This window comes from Podarcis cretensis (assembly GCF_951804945.1).
Source record: "Podarcis cretensis genome assembly, chromosome: 9".
In the NCBI taxonomy this organism is placed as follows: domain Eukaryota; kingdom Metazoa; phylum Chordata; class Lepidosauria; order Squamata; family Lacertidae; genus Podarcis; species Podarcis cretensis.
In genome coordinates this window covers 13,275,201-13,294,011 of record NC_137178.1, presented here as the reverse complement: position 1 = coordinate 13,294,011, position 18,811 = coordinate 13,275,201, and the positions used below count along the sequence as shown (strand labels likewise).

Below are 18,811 nucleotides of genomic sequence, written 5' to 3'. Positions count from 1 at the left end.
TATGTTTATCAGCTAAAGAAACAAGCCTGTTCTTACGAAAGATTGACAAAGAAACTGAGGGAAGTCGAAAACTGAAGAATGAGTGTTAAATAATGTGTTCCAGTTACAGATAGGTAGCCGTGTTGGTCTGCCATAGTCAAAACAAAATAAAAAAATTCATTCCAGTAGCACCTTAAAGACCAACTAAGTTAGTTCTTGGTATGAGCTTTCGTGTGCATGCACACTTCTTCAGATACACTGAAACAGAAGTCACCAGACCCTTCTATATAGTGAGAAGGTGGGGAGGGGTATTACTCAGAAGGGTGGTGGGATTGGGTGATTGGCAGATAGCTGTGATGAGCCTGTTGACGACTCTTAACGACTGCAATAGGTCTTACAGGAAAAAGCAAGGGGTGAGAAGGTGAAAAATGGCTTTGTCATGTATAATGAGATAAGAATCCAATGTCTTTGTTCAGACCAGGTCTCTCCATGGTTTTAAGTTTGGTGATAAGTTGCAATTCAGCAGCTTCGCTTTCCAGTCTATTTCTGAAATTCCTTTGTAATAGAACAGCTACTTTGAGATCTTGTATAGAATGTCCTGGGAGATTGAAGTGTTCTCCTACTGGTTTCTCTGTCTTGTGGTTCCTGATGTCAGATTTATGTCCGTTTATTCTTTGGCGTAAGGTTTGGCCTGTTTGTCCAATATAGAGAGCTGAAGGACACTGTTGGCATTTGATGGCATACAAAATGTTAGACGATGAGCAATTAAAGAGTCCCGAGATGGTATGTGTGATGTTGTTGATTGTATAAAATTGTTTGGAAAATGAATAAAAATTATTTAAAATTAAAAAAAAAAGAAACAAGCCTGTTCGCCACCTGGAACATTATATGGGAAAGGTAGGACAAAAATATTTTGAATAAATAGCTGCAACTAGTAAAATAAATAAATAGGCACAGGTATATTCTGAAGGCTCTTGGTATCTAAACCTCATGCAGACCCCAGAATCAGAGCAGCTACAACAGCAGCTTCTGCTCCCCGAATTGGTGATCAGCAAATTCTCCAGGGACAGCCCCAGATTTACAGAAGCTGCCCCAGTTTCTGATTTGATCTAAGAATGTTCTGCTTTTCCTTAGGACACCCCTATTTTCATTGGAGAAATGTTGGAGGGTATGGAATTATGTGACCCTCTGAGTCAAGGAGATAAGTAACTATGCAACCTTTAGAAGACATCTGAAGGAAGCCCTGTATGGGGAAGTTTCTAGATGTTTTATTTTGTTTTTATATACGTTGGAAGCCGCCCAGACTGGCTGGGGTGACCCAGTCAGATAGGCTGGGAGAATATATAGTAAAATTGTTGTTGTTGTCAAAATAGGATGTCGCTGTTTTCATTGGAGAAATGTTGGAGGGTAACCTATCCATTCTTAAGGAAATCAGCCCTGAGCGCTCACTGGAAGGACAGATTCTGAAGCTGAGGCTCCAATACTTTGGCCACCTCATGAGAAGAGAAGACTCCCTGGGAAAGACCCTGGTGTTGGGAAAGATTGAGGGCACAAGGAGAAGGGGACAACAGAGGACGAGATGGTGGGACAGTGTTCTCGAAGCTACTAACATGAGTTTGACCAGACTGCAGGAGGCAGTGGAAGACAGGAGTGCCTGGCGTGCTCTGGTCCATGGGATCACGAAGAGTTGGACACGACTAAACAACAACAACAACAATGCCTGAAGGCCAGAAACAAAAGTGGATGTGGCTCTTACCATTGCACCATAGGTTGCATTTCAGCCACACACAAAACCAGAGGGTTGCTGCGCACACCCAAACCTTCCATCCATGCAAACAAGAAGCATTGTCACATGTCAATGACACATTCCATGCAGGCAAAAGCACTCCAGGAGGGTGTGACCTGTGGGGATTCCCAAGAGCCATCTAGAGAGGCCTGCCCCCCCCCACACGTTTGCCTCCTGGGCTTGAGGTTCTCCATCACCCCTGAGCTACAGAGTAGATAAGAAAGAGGAATTCGTTTCCAGAAGCAATTTTTCGTCCTAGCTTTCCCTCTGAGTAGCAATTCTTTATGTGTGGGACTGTTGGAATGCCCAGTCCTCTGCCTGCAGTACTTTTCGGAGCATATATTTGTCTCTGCAGTAGAGCAGCTCAAGACTTTGCACAACAGCCACCTTTTGTGTTGCGCAGGTGTTTCCTGTAGAAAACACATGAAGTGTAAAATAAAATAAAATAAAATGATGAGTGTCCTCAGACACCTACAGACATGTTTTTGGGAAGCTAGATGAAAGTTGGGCTGTTAAGACAGACAGAGTGGTAATGATTCAAATCCACATGGATTTCCCCTCTCCACCTCTCTGGTTTTATTATCTCCCCCAGCTCCCAGCTGGTCTGCATCTGGATATCCAGGATGCCTACCCGAGCGAGAGGGGGTTAATGGAAACACAGCAAGGAAGGGGAAAAGGAAGAAGTGTGAGTAGTTACAAAGGAGCAGAGGAAGCTGCCTTGTATCAAGTCACACCATTAGTCCATAGGAAGGGAGGTAGAATTTGGTTCAGTTCACATTTAAAGGCAACCCGGCTGAACTTGCACTTAAGATGGTGAGCCGCACATTTTTCCTCCTAAAAAGTAAGGGGAAAGTGTGTGCATCTTATGGAGCAAATGCAGGCTGCGCAGCTATCGCTGAAGCCAGAACAGCAAGAGGGATCACTGCGCAGCAACCCCTCTTGCTGTTCTGGCTTCAGGGATAGCCACGCAAAGCCTCTTCAACAACATTTGATTCAGAACATTTTTTTCTTGTTTTCCTCCTCTAAAAACTAGGTGCGTCTTATGGTCAGGTGCGTCTTATAGAGTGAAAAACACGGTAAGCAAACCAAAACGCAATGATCCTTCCCCAGTTTGCGCTTCTCTGAATTTTGCAATGCAGCTCTCAAGCCAAGTAATGTGTTCTATTAAAAAGCACATATTAAGGTGGGTGTAAATGCATATATTAGTGAAAACGACATATGAAAGTGCATTATGTCAGGGAAAATATCGCACAAAGGTGCATTAGATAAGGGATAATCACTTTGCAAAAATGTGAAGGGAAAGTCCTCATTGCCCAAGTAGGTTAGAGCATGGCACTGATAATGCCAAGGTTGCAGGTTCGATCCCCGTATGGGAGAGCTGTATATTCCTGGACTGGTGATCCTCAGGGTCCCCTCCAATTGTACAGTTCTATGGGAATTTTGCATTGCAAAATTCAGAGAAGTGCAAAATTTCACAGGATGGCTGCACTTTGGAGAGCAAACCAAATGCAAATTGCATTTAATGTCTCTAAATGCCCTTGCCCCTGCTGCACATCTCTAGGCCCCATCCAGGCACTGAACAGAATCAGCCCTACTTATTTTCTACCCAGTGGATGCACCACGTGCCTTTCCCCTAGTTCCCTAGAAAGGAAGAGGTCTACCAGAAGCAATCCTTTGAAACATTATAGGGGGAAATGACAAAATCTTTTGTTTCATGAGTCTTTAGGGGACTCTAACATGACTTTTGTTTGCTGTTCTTCTGCTTAAATGTAGTTGTTACTGATGTTTTAATTTGTTTGCAATTTTTTTGTGGCTTTATACGCAGTGATCTTGGGGTGTTGCTTCAAATTGTAAGCAGCCTTAAGGGCTTTGTGAAAGGTCAAATGTTGGTGGAATAACAAAAAGCAAAGGCCTATTAGTAACCAGAAACCCAAAAAATTAAAATAAAAGCACACCATTGTCATACGGCATCATCAGCAGAGGAGAATTCCTTCCCAGACCAAAGGCAACCATCTGCACACACTGTTCCAGGCACAGGAACTGGCAACTGAATCTTACTTCAACATTGGCAATGAGTGAGAGTCCTTTACTGCACTTGAGGGCCACAGGGTCAAGCACTTTGCCTTCCAGCACCTCGTTGCTGCTCCCCAACATCAGCTGCCTCAATCGGTCACCTCACTCTGCCTAATGATAGGGCTGACATGGCCAGGGGCACCCAAGAGTTGTTAATAATAATAATAATAATAATAATAATAATAATAATATTTATACCCTGCACATCTGGCTGGGTTTCCTCAGCCACTTTGGGTGGCTCACAGCGTATGTAAAACATAATAAAGCATCAAACATTAAAACCTTCCCAATACAGAGCTGCCTTCAGATGTCTTCCAAAAGACCTTCAGGTAACGTAACATTTGGGTTGTGAACGCGGCAAACCCGGAAGTGGGTTTGCCACTCGCACATGCGCAGAAGCGCTCTGCGGCACCGCGCATGTGCGCAGAAGCGGTCTTCTGGTTATGGAATTTCTGGGATACAGCTAGGCCTCCGGAACAGATCCCATTCATAACCGGAGGTACCACTGTAGTTCTTTATCTCCTTTGTCATCTGAAGGGAGGGCGTTCCACAGGGAGCGTGCCACTACCGAGAAGGCCCTCTGCCTGGTTCCCTGTATCTTCCCTGAAACGAGCAGAACACCTTCAGAGGAAGACCTCAGTGTCCCGGCTGAGCGATGGGGGTGAAGACGCCCCTTCAGTTAAAAGATTAGGTTGCTGCTTCTGAAGCTCTCCACACTGGCCTGCCTGGCTGCCATTCTCCTAGCGTAGGTTTTGTGGAAAGAGGCACGCAGCAAGAGGGGGTTAGGATGCCTGGATGAGCCACTACAAGATAGATCTGAACTTCAGGAGAGCGCCAGTAATAACAATGGCTTGGAAAAAGAGGATAGAGGAGTTTTTTCTCCCTCTCTTACTAGAACTTGTGGAAACCCAATGAAACTGAAACAGAATGTTGAAAGGTTCAGGACAGGTGAAAGTAAGTATTTCTTCATATTATGCATAGTAAAAAAGGTAAAGGGACCCCTGACCATTAGGTCCAGTCACGGATGACTCTGGGGTTGCGGCGCTCATGTCATTTTATTGGCCGAGGGAGCCGAGTACAGCTTCCGGGTCATGTGGCCAGCATGATTAAGCCACTTCTGGCGAACCAGAGCAGCACATGGAAACACCGTTTACCTTCCCGCCAGAGCGGTACCTATTTATCTACTTGTACTTTGACATGCTTTTGAACTGCTAGGTTGGCAGGAGCAGGGACCGAGCAACGGGAGCTCACCCCATGGCGGGGATTCGAACCGCCGACCTTCTGATCGGCCAGCCCAAGGCTCTGTGGTTTAACCCACAGTGCCACCCGCATCCCTAAAATTCTGCATAGTATATAAATCTAATTAACAATAATAATTTATTTGTGCTTTTATCTTGTGAACCACACTGAGATCTTTTGATGAAGGGCAGTATATAAATGTTAACAACAACAACAACAACAACAATAGTTAAACTGTGGAACTCTGTTCCACAGGAGCAGTGATGGCCAACAACGTGGGTGGCTTTAAAAGATGAACAGCCAATTCATGGAGGAAGAGGTGGCTATCAATAGCTACTAGTTACATTCCGAGACTGTAATGGTTCTGAATACCAGTTCCTGGAAACAACAGGAGGGAAGCATGTATCTGTGCTCAGGTCCTCACTGTGAGTTTCCCACAGGTACCTGCACCATGGCATCCACCCATGGAATCCAGATAGTAGCTGAAACATCCCATGCCAATGGCGTGGTTTTTCTCTCCATCCTAGTGGAACCTCGTGGCTTAGGGCATCCTTCTCCCCAACCAAAGCACTTATTTTCCAGCACACCGATTTTTAGAAATGGGCTGCAACTTTTATAAAGCACTAAACACGGTTGTATTTTATTATTTTTTTAGAAATGGGCATGCAGGGGATATTAGGGATGATTAACCAGGCGGTCACGAGTTCGCACATTATTATTACCCAATAAGCAATTTATAGCATATTTGAATTCTGTAAAAAAAAGCCTGCTGTAATTCTCCCCTGTAACTTTATTTTTATATCTTTGTGTAAATCAGTTCTGGATTCTTACTTAGCCATTAGGAAGAGAGAGAGAGAGAGAGAGAGAGAGAGAGAGAGAGAGAGAGAGAGAGAGAGAGAGAACCCTCTTACTGCATACTATGGTTTAATAACAATCAAGCTGGATTTTATTGACACTTTTAAGAAAGCCACGTGCAGTTTGTTAAAAGGATGGGGCTGCGTTTTTGTGCACTGTGTAGAGATAAAGCAAGATTTAAAATAAATATATATAGAGAGAGAGGGTCAGCCCTGAGTGCTCACTGGAAGGACAGATTGTGAAGCTGAGGCTCCAATACTTTGGCCACCTCATGAGAAGAGAAGACTCCCTGGAAAAGATCCTGGTGTTGGGAAAAGTTGAGGGCACAAGGAGAAGGGGATGACAGAGGACGAGATGGTTGGAGAGTGTTCTCGAAGCTACCAGCATGAGTTTGACCAAACTGCAGGAGGCAGTGGAAGACAGGAGTGCCTGGCGTGCTCTGGTCTATGGGGTCATGAAGAGTCGGACATGACTAAATGCCTAAACAAATATATATATATAAAGAGAGAAAAAAATACTGTACCTTTGGAATCGGGAACTGGCATTCACCTGAGCAATAATAAGCATCAAAAGATTTAGGGGAAATAATCCATTCGCTCCAGCCAATATCTGCAAAATCCACTTTGAGGTAGCGCCGTGTGCAGTATCTCGGCTCATTCCACTGCTTCCTTCTTGCCTTTTTCAGGGTCTGCTCATCGAACTGCAGCGTCTGGCTTTTCTGGTGGTTGTTCTTTCTCTGCTTCTTCTTGTTCTTTGCCCTCTCCGCCAGCCGGGGCTGCAGCGTTTTGTAGTGCTTCCTCTCCTCCCAACCTTCGTCTTCGCTGTACTGGTACTCGGCGCCCGGGAGCTCGTTGTTCTGCAGAGGCAGCAAGACGCTGGCAGAGCGCTTTTGCCGCCGTTCCCCCAGCCCGCGTTTCAAATGGCTGTCTAATTTGGGGAAGCTGGCCGGAAGCGGGCTCCAGTGCCCTTGCAAGCTGGAGACGACGCTCTCAGGCTCCGAAATTGCAGAGTCATTCGCGTAAACGAGAATGTACGGCTCGTAGCTGGGGTGCATGTTCTTCCAGGTGTGCCGGCCGACGGAGGCCATTTTGACTCCAATGAGCAGGTTGTTGTTTTGCTTTGCCTTGCTCAAGACTTGGGTAATGTTCTTCCACTGCCAAGAAAGGACGTCCCGGAAAGCAGTGGAGACGTTGATGGAGTAATGACCCAGGGTCCGGGTTTGGTTTCCCGATGGAGGAAAACTCAACAGCGAGAGGCTGATCTGCATGTCGGGCTTCCTGTGCCCATGGCGAGAGCAGCCCTTGATATGAGGGCAGTTATTACTATTGTTCTGGAGATCCCCAACATAGTAATGCAACAGAGCAGACAAGATGTTTTCAGACTTGGTGAGGGAGGTTAGGTTAAAAACCCGAACTTCTTTGTTGCCAGGGATCCCTAGGAGAAGAAAAAAACATTTGTGTGAGGATAGAAAGGGTCAGGTAATCTGCCTGTGACTATCATACAAGTCAGTTTAACACAAAATTTCATTTTTAATTGCAACAGATATTCATTCATTTCCTTCAACAGGGCTGCCTTCAGGTGTCTTATAAAGATAAGATAGCTGATAAGATAAGATGGGGATGAGATGGGAAGAACACACCAGATTTTGCTTTGCTACTTTCTTGGAACAAAAAGGAAAATGTTAAATATAGAGGTGGGAATTTAATAACTAACAAGCCTGAGCTTGCCTTTTCCTCCTCCCTCCCATACAGACAATCAAAATAGTACAGAGTGAAGACTCTCGTCCCTAGATAGTTTGGTCAGTGATCTAGCCCTTTTAGGATTTTAGCATACTTCAGGTGTAGGTTAGTAGCAAAATAGTCCTCTCTACCCAAGAGCCATTTGCATCATTGGTGCCGTGGCAATTGTTCAACTCCATGTAGAATTTAAACCAGATGGAAAAGGCAAGAAGACGGAATTGTTTTCTCCAGTTCTGTTCAGAGCACATTGTGGAAAAATGATGAAGTGAAACTCAAACAAGAGGGTCACATTCTAGTTTAAAAGCCATTCCACTGAAGATACCCAAAGCAGGTTTCTCGATGTTTTAAAAACTTGCTGGTCTTCATCAATAGATGTCACTGTTCTCCTGCATTTTCAGCTAGCAACTGTTAGGGAAACTCCTGCAAGCTGGTTCTCGGATGCTGTCACCACAGATGCTGTGATGTTACATTAGCTTTGATTTAGAAAAGGCAGAAAGAAACACATGCCTATAACTCTGGAAGAGAAGTGGGGGAAATAATTTTTTTCATGCAGCAGATACGCATGAAATCATGGACAGCGACCCAAGTAGATAGCCTGACCCAGAAGCCAAACCACAAGACGAAGGCTGCTCTCACAAGCGATGCTCAAATTGCTTTTTTACATTTCCCATATTTGTAGCTCTAATGTAATGCCTGCACAAACTGGAAAGCAAACTGGATTAAAAATAACTCTCTTCTGCTTTCAACCCCGCATTAGCAGTGATCACACAACTGACAAGTTCCAGGCCAAAGCAGCAAACCCAGGTACACTTGCTTGTCAGTCTCATGTAATGGGATTTAACATCCAAAGTTACCATTTAAGACTGGGGCATGGGGTGGGATTGCTTCTTCTTTTCAAAGCATCCCTTGATTTCAAAAACAGGGCCCAGAGATGTATTTTTTATTCAGTCACAGCCTCCTTGATTGGTTAGCATGGCCCTGGTAAAAATAGAAAACGATGGAGGTGCTACGTTGCAGCAGCAGTGACAAAGGTAGCCAAAGTGATACCGCCCCATCTGTTGTTGGACTACAACTCCCATCAGCTTCAGCCAACATGGCCAATGATGAGGAATGATGGGAGTTGTAGTCCAGCAACATCTGGAGGGCCACAGGTTCCTGGGGGGAAGGTATTGTTTTGGGATGATTTTAAAGCCAGGAAAATGTAATGTTTTTTGCTTTACTAGATCTTGACTGTTTTTAACTGGAATTTTTGCGCATGCACAGACACACACACACACACCCCTACACACCTGCCTTGGGTCTTCAGGATGCAGTAGATATAAATCAAGCACATTATTATTATTATTTTGTTTTAATTAACAAAATTTATGCTGCTGGATTGCAACAAAACTTCTAAGTACATTTAGCGGCCAGAACCATATTGGAAGAATCAACACGGCTGTAGGATGATCCTGGATATCAGATTTCTTTAGATTTTTATTTGCTGCAGTAAGTTAAAAGCAAATAACTTATCGCAAGCGTGTTCCTTACTCCATCGCTGCCAACCCCTGTTCTTTTCCTCCTGCTGCCATTTTGGGCACTTTCACATGGCTGAACCAGTCTCCGCGTTGGCACAGGGCTGATTTTGCTTAACTATGAGTCAAACGTGTCAAGGTGATGATGGAGTGATGGATGGATGTGGACAGATTTTTGCAGAAGGGCTGCTTTGTACCCTTCCCCCACCCCCACACGCCTGATTGCCAATTCCACATGTGCTTCACATATGGTTTGTGGGAATACACACAGAATATATATCTAGCCCCATGATAGGCAGTAATGGGGCTTCTGCTCGTGGAGGGAGAAGATTCTGCTGGCTCCCAACTTTGCACTGAGAACGTAACACTTCAGGGTGGGGCAGGCTGAGGCAGTGCAATTGTTTCCAAACCACAATAGTTAAACATTATTGATGCATGACACTGGAGTTGCAGTTGCAGTGAAAGAATGTGTGATCAGGAAGCATTAGGAAACACTGTAACAGGTACATTCAACAGGCAAATTACCTATTACTCTATTCTGCTTTCCAGACCATTATTGTCTCCCAAAGCAGCTTGCATTAATTAAGGGGGCGGGGACAGGACACGTGAGGGAAGAGGAGCGGACAGGGAATTAATTGATGGACTGGTTCCCTGTCCATTCACTAGCGACACTGTAGAGAGCACAAGCCTTCCCTAAAAGCTCCTTGCACTTCTGTAGGGAAGCAGAAACACCCTCACACTTTGCCTCCATTTAGGCAGGCAGCAGGGCCCAGTGGCATGGCTTCTCCTGAACTGTGTAAGTCCTTACGGAAAGTGCATGATGCAATGATGCCCCGCTAAAAAAATTTGAGAACTTCCAAGCACACAGAAAAAGAGCAATACAGCTGAGGCCTTCACCCTGATACATTAATTTTCTGCATGCAGGGAAGGGGCTTAGTTTCTTGCTACACAGTGCTGTCCAAAGAAACCTTTGCCACTGAATTCTGCAGATCGCCATGTATAGACTGACACTCTCCCAAGAGCTATTGTTCCAGGCACTGAATAACCTGTGTCAGGAACTTATACCTGCATAGTTAAGATCACTGGAAAGTTCTTTATGTGGTATGTTGTGGTGGGTAATAATAATAATAATAATAATAATAATAATAATAATAATAATAATTTATTATTTGTAAACCCCCCCATCTGTTTCCCCAGCCACTCTGGGCGGCTTCCACAAAGACCAAAAACACACTAATATGTCATACATTAAAAATGTCCCTGAACCTTAAGATGTCTTCTGAATGTCAGGTAGTTGTTTATCTCTTTGACATCTGATGGGAGGGCATTCCACAGGACGGGCGCCACTACCGAGAAGGCCCTCTGCCTGCCCTGCTGCCTCTGCCACTGGCAGAGAAGTGGTGCTGATATGGGACGAGATTGCACCGATTCCCAGCAAGATCTTGCAGAAATCACATTAGATCTTGCCCTGGAAATTGGCACAATCTCACCCCAAACCAGCACCAATTCTGGTGTCACTTCACCTCAAGCAGAGAAACAGGACATGCCATTCGATGAAGAAACTTCCAATTTCAGACCAGGGGCCTGTTCCCCTTCCTTTTTTCTCTGAGGTCTGGCCCTAAAGGTAAAGGGACCCCTGACTATTAGGTCCAGTCATGACCCACTCTGGGGTTGCGGCGCTCATCTCACTTTATTGGCCGAGGCAGCCGGTGTACAGCTTCCAGGTCATGTGGCCAGCATGACTAAGCCACTTCTGGCGAACCAGAGCAGCGCACGGAAACACTGTTTACCTTCCTGCCGGAGCGGTACCTATTTATCTACTTGCACTTTCACGTGCTTTTGAACTGCTGGGTTGGCAGGAACAGGGACCGAGCAATGGGAGCTCACCCCGTCGCGGGGATTCGAACTGCCGACCTTCTGATCGGACTGATTAACCCACAGCGCCACCCGCGTCCCTGAGATCTGGCCCTACCATGAGGCAAAGCAAGACGACTGCCTCAGTTGCAGATACTGAAGTGGGTAGTAGCAGCTGTAGTCCCTAGAAGTGACTATTATTCTTTATTCAGTTTGTGTACTGCACTATGCCTGTAGGTCTCAGGGCTGACCTCTGAGGGTTCAAACTACACCTCTCTGTTGCCACACAGCCTTGTCTTGGGCCTCCTAAACTCGCCTGCTGCCCTCAGGTGTGATGAAGGGCACCACCCTATCCCCAGTGTGAAAGTGAGATTCAGGCAGACTTCTCATCCATTTTGTTTCTATGCGCATTGTCCTTTGCCTCAGGCAGCAAAATGTCTTAGGCCGGCCCTGCCTTCCCCTAAGACAGCTGTGTCAGTTGCCAGCCACTACTGTTTGCAGAAGCTGTCCTGGGCTCAGAGGAAATGTCGTTTGCAAAGGGCGGTGACCGATGCAAAAGTAATAAATGTCTGTGCCATTTTAAAATGTGCATCACAGCTTATTTGCTGCTAAAATGAAAGAGAGAGGGGGGGGGGACCAAGGGAAGAAGGCCAGTACAGATGCTATCATGGTATATCTCCACCTGGTTGCCACAATAAATTAACCTGATTTACTTAGTGCCATCTGTTCACACTTAGTGTTCTGCAGAAGACACAAGGTGTCTGAGGAGCTAACAACACAAGGGAAACAGAGGAAGGTGAGGAAAACTGAAGGTGAGACATACAGGGAAAGATTGTGCTTCAAGTAATGTGATTATGGTACATTACAGCAGGGCTGTTACACACCTCTATGGTGCAACTGCCTTTGGAATAGTGTGTGCAATTCTGGTCACCTTGCCTAAAAAAAGGGCACGGTGAAAATGGGTTGAGAAATGTCTCTCACCCTCTGTCATGAAACCAGAACTTATGGATGTGGGAAGTCTCAGGGCTGACAAAAGAAAGTACTTATCCACACCGTGCATAGTTAAAAAGTATTGAATTCACCCAGGAAATGCTCCAGCAGCCCAGGGGTGGCGTGCGAAGGGACCCCACTGGGTGCAAGAATGTTGCCTTGGCAGCACCCTTGCAAGGCGTCACTCATCCAAGGAAGGGGCAGCAATGCTGCCACCAATTCTCCTCTCTTCGCCCCCAGGTCAGGCTTGACCTGGGAGTGGAATGGCTGGCTACAGCCCGGCTGCTTGTCAGGGACAAGAGCACCCTTTGCGCCTCACCCAGCCCTCGTCACTGACAGGTGGGTGGGAGCATACTGGGTGAGAGTGGGGTGCAGAGGGTGCTGGTCTTCACCAGCAGGGTCTTCACCAGTGACAGGGATACAGTCATACCTCGGGTTGAAGTTGCTTCAGGTTGAGCATTTGCAGGTTGCCCTCCACGGTGACCTGGAAGTAACGGAATGCTCAAAATGACGTCACGCGCATGCACAGAAGCGGCGAATCGCGACCCGTGCAGGCGCAGACACACAGACGTGGGTTGCGTTCTCTTCAGGATGTGAACGGGGCTCCGGAACGGATCCCGTTCGCATCCAGAGGTACCACTGTATCGGGGGGGGGGATACACCTGGTTCGCATGCCCCTCCCCATTGTGGGTTTGGGGCAATGCCCCCTGGCACCCTCCCAAGCTACACCAGTGAATTGACCCCCCCCCCAAAGGAAGCGGAGATGGCCATCAACTTGAACACCTTTAAAAGAGGATTAGACAAATTCATGCAGGAATAAGGCTATCAATGGCCACTGTCTATGATGGCCACACTCTGCCCCCTGACTGTTGGAGGCAAGTAATGCTTCTGAATACCAATTGCTGGAAACTTTAGGAGGCTAGAGGGCTCTTGTGCTCGGTTCTGCTGCTATCACTACCACATGTTTTTGGGGGCTAGAACAAGTCCACTAGCATGTGGCATGTTTACCTTTACAGAGGATATACTGACATTTTTATGGATTGCCAAATCTATCCCATGGGTGAAAAGGGATGCAATAATGAGGGCTGCTTAGTTATATAGTCATCATTAGTCCTACTTTAAATTAGATATTAAAGCAGCATGCTGGCCCCATATACTTAAGAATGCACCAGCACTTCCATTATTAAACTCTCTTTTTGTGGCTTTATAACTCAGTCGCCAGTAGTGCGCTTTGAGGTGCAACTGAGAAGTAGAAAGCGCAAGCCTGCAAATGGTCCACCCCCCTTTTTTTCTTTCAAGCCTTACTTAGTAACTCCTTCCAATTCTGCTCTCAGTTTGCTTTGTTTTCGCTTCCCCGGTAAACCTCCATTATAAAAATAAAAAAAGTTCCTTATGTATATTCAGTAAATTTGTTTATGAAATGGGGTGACACAATTTTTATTTATGCATTTACAGGCTGCCCAAGCTTTGTTGAAAGAAGCGCAGCTTGAAAGAATGGTGAAGGAAATTCTGTTTTCATTGCCCTCTTCCCCCTGCGAAAGAAAGAAAGAAAGAAAAAGAAATCCTCGTTTTTCTCTTCCCAACCCAATAGTGTTTTGTGCTTCTTAGTAAAGTTGACTATGCTGCATTTCCTGTGTTATTTTTTTTTTTTTTGACTTGTGTTTCAAACTGAACTAAGAAAAAAGAACAGCTTAAATAAAGAAGTAGGAAACCATATGGTTGTAATTGGCTCAAGGACAGGTGTAATACCTGAAATGACTTTTCAGAGATCTAGGGTTTTTTTTTTTTTGGGGGGGGGGGGTTTAGAGTGTTGATGAAGTCAAATTAACTGTGTTCATTAAATAGAACTATTTGGTCTCTGTTCTGCCTTCTTTATGTCTGCACACACCTAACACACACCTGTTAGGGAATAAGCCCATACATTGGGAACAGTCCCCCTCCATTCCCCCATGTGCTATTCTAGGGGTTCTCTTTCCTGCCCCCCCCCCCCCGCCACAAAAAATACCAATTTGGGAGGGGCCATTAGACACACAGAAGAGGAGAGAGAGAGGGAAAGCCCCACTGTGCAGAAAATCCTTGTGCAGGTTTCTGCCAGTGACAATTAGCGGAATCCGACCCATAAGGTGCAGTCTTAACCAAAGTGAACCACTTTTAATCCACATTGATTTCAATGGAATACAGTTAAACAGGTGCTTTTTTTTCTCACGGAAAGGAAATGTTTAACTTTGCTTGTATTGCGCCTGTAAATTGAGCATGATGTAAAGTGGCATATGGATCATATTTGGATTCATACGTTTGTTTGTGTAGTCACTGTATATTCTGCCGTTGCTCCCAAAGGAGAAATAAAGTCAGCATGGATCAAGTCAGCATTGGGCCAGTCCCTATCTCTCAGGCTGGGAGGATAAAATGGAAGTTGGGGGATAACTATGTATTCCACCTTGGGATTCTTTGGTGCAACATAAATTTACTTAACGAATAAAGTAAAATAATAATAACAATAATTAATAATTAATAATTAATAATTAATAATAATAATAATAATAATAATAATAATAATAATAATAATAATGTATTATTTATACCCCACTCATCTGGCTGGGTTACCCCAGCCACTCTGGGCTACTTCCAACAGAATATTAAAATACAATAGTCTATTAAACATTAAAAGCTTCCCTAAACAGGGCTGACTTCAGATGTCTTCTAAAAGTCAGATAGTTGTTTGTTTCCTTGATATCTGATGGGAGGGCATTCCACAGGGCAGGTGCCACTACCGAGAAGGCCCTCTGCCTGGTTCCCTGTAACTTGGCTTCTCACAGCGAGGGAACCGCCAGAAGGCCCTCAGCACTGGACCTCAGTTTCTGGGCAGAACGATGGGGGTGGAGACACTCCTTCAGGTATAGTGGACCGAGGCCGTTCAGGGCTTTAAAAGTCAGCACCAACACTTTGAATTGTGCTCAGAAGCATACTGGGAGCCAGTGTAGGTCTTTCAAGACCGGTGTTATGTGGTCTCAGGGGCCACTCCCAGTCACCAGTCTAGCTGCCGCATTCTGGATTACCGTATTTTTCGCCCTATAGGGCGCACCGACCCATAGGGTGCACCTAGGTTTTTTGAGGGAGGGATAAAGAAAAAAAATTATTCCCCCCCCTAGGCGCGGGGCTGGGGCGGGGGAAGCCCGAGCTTCCACCGACCCCAGCCCCCAGAACAGGCTGCTATCTGCAAGCCTTGGGAGCCCGGCAGGAACTCCCGCGGGCTCCCCAGGCTTGCGGATATCTGCCCGAAGCCTGGAAAGTGAGAGGGGTCGGTACGCACCGACCCTTCTGGCTCTCCAGGCTTCAGAGAAAGCCTGCATTCGCCCCATAGGACGCACACACATTTCCCCTTCATTTTTGGAGGGGGGAAAGTGAGTCCTATAGGGCGAAATACGGTAGTTGTAGTTTCTGGGTCACCTTCAAAGGTGAGCGCATTGCAGTAGTCCAAGCGAGAGATAACTAGGGTATGCACCACTCTGGCGAGACAGTCTGCGGGCAGGTAGGGTCTCAGCTTATAATTACTGACTTATCATTTGGATAACTCAGTGATTATAAGACATGTAATTAATGTAACCACAACAAACATTGTCAGAATGTGCTATTTCATATAAAAAGGGTGGACCTTTACACTTTGCTGAGAACTTTGCTCCTCCTAAAAAATCTTCTCTTCCTCTTGCTTACCCCACTCTGGCCAAGGCAACCCCAAGACATTTTGCTGCCTGGTGACTAACATCACCACCACAGAGTCAAGATACACAGTACTCAGGGCTGGGTCAAGTTATTTTGGCACTTGAGGCTGAAACCCACACAAACACCTCTTCCTAGCAGTAAAACAAAACAAAATAATGATATTTGCTGTATAATTCAATTAAATAACTAGCAATTTACTGCCCTTTCATGAGGGAGCTGCCTCTAAGGTGGCCCTGTGTCCTATTTTACAAGGGACAGTCCTCTATTTGAAGGACTGGCATTTTGCAAGTCTAGTTTAAAGTTTTTATATATAAAAAATAACCATAGAAGAAGTGAAGGGGGCCAGAAATGTGCTATTTCCAATGAATTCACATATTCCAGGAAAGGTCCTACCACTGATGCAGATATTCGCTTGTGGGATTCAGTTGGGGAGAGAGAGATAGCACACCGGGAACAGTTTGGCTTGGTAGCTTATTTCAGTTTAGCACTCCGCTAAAGAATCTCAAGTGTAGAAAGTTCAGGCAGCGACAAGGTGGGAGAGGCATTCAAGCTAGAACTTCTATTTTTATCCACACTGCAAAATTCTACTTGAAATAAATTGGTTTTGGTGGGGAAGTCTTAGATCACTGCACATTTAAGGACGGCCAGCTAGTAAGGACGATGGTTTCTCAAGAATTAAAAGCAGATTGTGATGTTGGACTGATCAAAACTGACAAAGGGCATTCTGAACCTGAGTTGACTTCAACATTTTTAGACCTGAGATCCACCGTTAAGATAAAACTGCAACGTGGGACAACCTCTTTTCTTTTCGTTTACCAGAATCCACCTTCCTCCCATGCCACTCTTTTTGTTTACAATCTCCCTGCCCTTCCACTTTCTCTTGAAAACAATTAGAAAAGGTCGTGATGGCAGCACTGGGAAGATTACTACCCACTGTGATGCATCCAAGGAACACTTCACATATAAAGTACTTTTCTACTGATAGGTCTATATTCAATTACTGAGTCATGCACAGAAAAGACCCACGGAAATTAGAGGACCTGGCTTTCTTCAGGGGACCAGGCTTTGGTAATATGGCGCCCTGAGCAAGGCCGAAACTTGGTGCCACCAAATGGCTCTTCTCAATCATGGATCATCTCGCTTTTGCTCCCCATTGGCTTGGTGCCCCATGCAGGGGCAGAACTGCCTGCACCACCCTAAATCTGGCGCTGCTTACTTATGTCAGTGGGTCAAGTCTGAGCGGAATTTAGTTGGATATAACCCAGCATCTCCAAGCCAGTTCGCATACAAAGATTATATATCTACATACACATGGCTAAGACAAAGGCTGAAACCAGTGTGAAATATCCTCAGCAACAGGTTTTTAAAGTGCAGTAATTATATTCCACCAGGAGCCTTGGAGAAAACAGCTTTCACCTGCATACCCGGCAGGGATATGCAGCTAATCCTGGCTCTTTGATAACACCTGTGTGATGCGTCTGTTGCCACACACCTGCTTGCAGCATTCACACACTTTGCATTTTTAGGTGTACACGGAATATGTGAGGAGGTCCTTTTAGCTGTGCCTTCTCAGTGGAGAATTTATGCCCAGTGTCAGTTCAAGCGGGGTGGGGGTGGGGATGAGGTGTTGTTCAGTGCCAAAGACAACTATAAATAATACAGTGGTACCTCAGGTTAAGTACTTAATTTGTTCTGGAGGTCCGTTCTTAACCTGAAACTGTTCTTAACCTGAAGCACCACTTTAGCTAATGGGGCCTCCTGCTGCCGTTGCACCGCCACTGCACGATTTCTGTTCTCAACCTGAAGCAAAGTTCTTAACCCGAGGTACTATTTCTGGGTTAGCGGAGTCTGTAACCTGAAGCGTATGTAACCTGAAGTGTATGTAACCTGAGGTACCACTGTAGTTCCCTTCTTGGCTGTTTCTGAACATTGTATCGAAACAACGTAATTAATACAATGTATGTTTTCATTTATGATGGGATCTTCCCAAAGTTGGTATGCCTCCAAGCCCCACCATGACTGACTTTTGCTGATATTCAGGCGGACACGCAATTCATCACCTAGAGGCTGTGATCTCCAAATCGCTTATTCAGACATTCTCGCAACACTGAAGTCTAAGGGACTAATGAGGAGGGGGGGAGTCATGCAAAGATTCCTACCAGATGACTTTTTGATTTGTTTTAATTGTTAGATAACCTGTCCAGCAAAGAGATGCCTTCCCCCTAATGAGAAACCCATATTCTACAACTGGCCCAAAATCTTTAACGAGGATGAACCTATCATAGAAAAGTATCCACATTGCATTTGCCCTATATAATCACAAGAATTGGGGGTTTCGAGGAGGGGGAGGAACAAGTCATCATGTGGAAAAAATAAAAAGTACAATTTATAAACAAATGTCTTCCTACATCAGCCTTCGCCAACCTAGTGCCCTCTGGACGTTTTTGGACTACAACTCCCATCAGCACAACGTGGCTATGGCTGATGGGAGTTGTAGTCCAACAACTTCTGGAGGGCCCCAAGTCATAGCTGTCAACTTTTCCCTTTTCTTTCATGGAATCCTATTCGGAATAAGGAAATGTCCCTTTAAAAAAGGGAAACGTTGAAGCTATGCCCCAAGCTGGTGAAGGCTGTTCTACACCACAACACAGAACGAGATTGGTAGAATTCATTTATAGGCTACAGGTGTGTGAAAGTGAAGGAGGGGGTGTTTTTGCAGGCTCCCAAAGTGCAAAACACACCTTGTACATACTAAGAAAGGCTCATCAGGGGTCAGCAAACTTTTTCACCGGGGGGCCAGTCCACTGTCCCTCAGACCTTGTGGGGGGCCGGACTATTTTTTTTTGGGGGGGGGGGAATGAACAAATTTCTATGACCCACAAATAACCCAGAGATGCATTTTAAATAAAAGCACACATTCTACTCATGTAAAAACATGCTGATTCCCGGACCATCCACGGGCCGGATTTAGAAGGCGATTGGGCCACATCCAGTCCCTGGGCCTTAGTTTGCCTACCCATGGCTCAGAGCAACCTTCTTGAAATGCACTAATTTGATTCCCT

The 18,811-nt window shown here is 45.4% G+C and overlaps 1 protein-coding gene and 2 long non-coding RNA genes across 4 annotated transcripts in view; 1 reads left to right on the top strand and 2 right to left on the bottom strand.

Annotated features, from left to right (window-relative positions):
• Positions 1 to 18,811, bottom strand: part of LOC307224450 — a 122,962-nt gene that overhangs the window by 83,880 nt on the left and 20,271 nt on the right. The window lies entirely within an intron of this gene.
• Positions 1 to 18,811, top strand: part of LOC307224481 — a 149,140-nt gene that overhangs the window by 117,447 nt on the left and 12,882 nt on the right. The window lies entirely within an intron of this gene.
• The window catches only part of BMP3 (bone morphogenetic protein 3), a 37,749-nt gene that overhangs the window by 8,465 nt on the left and 10,473 nt on the right, over positions 1 to 18,811 (bottom strand). For both annotated transcript variants that reach the window (XM_079990967.1, XM_079990968.1), the window contains exon 2: positions 6,456 to 7,366. In XM_079990967.1, the coding sequence (XP_079847093.1) occupies positions 6,456 to 7,366 (911 nt within the window). The remainder of the gene's footprint in view (positions 1 to 6,455; positions 7,367 to 18,811) is intronic.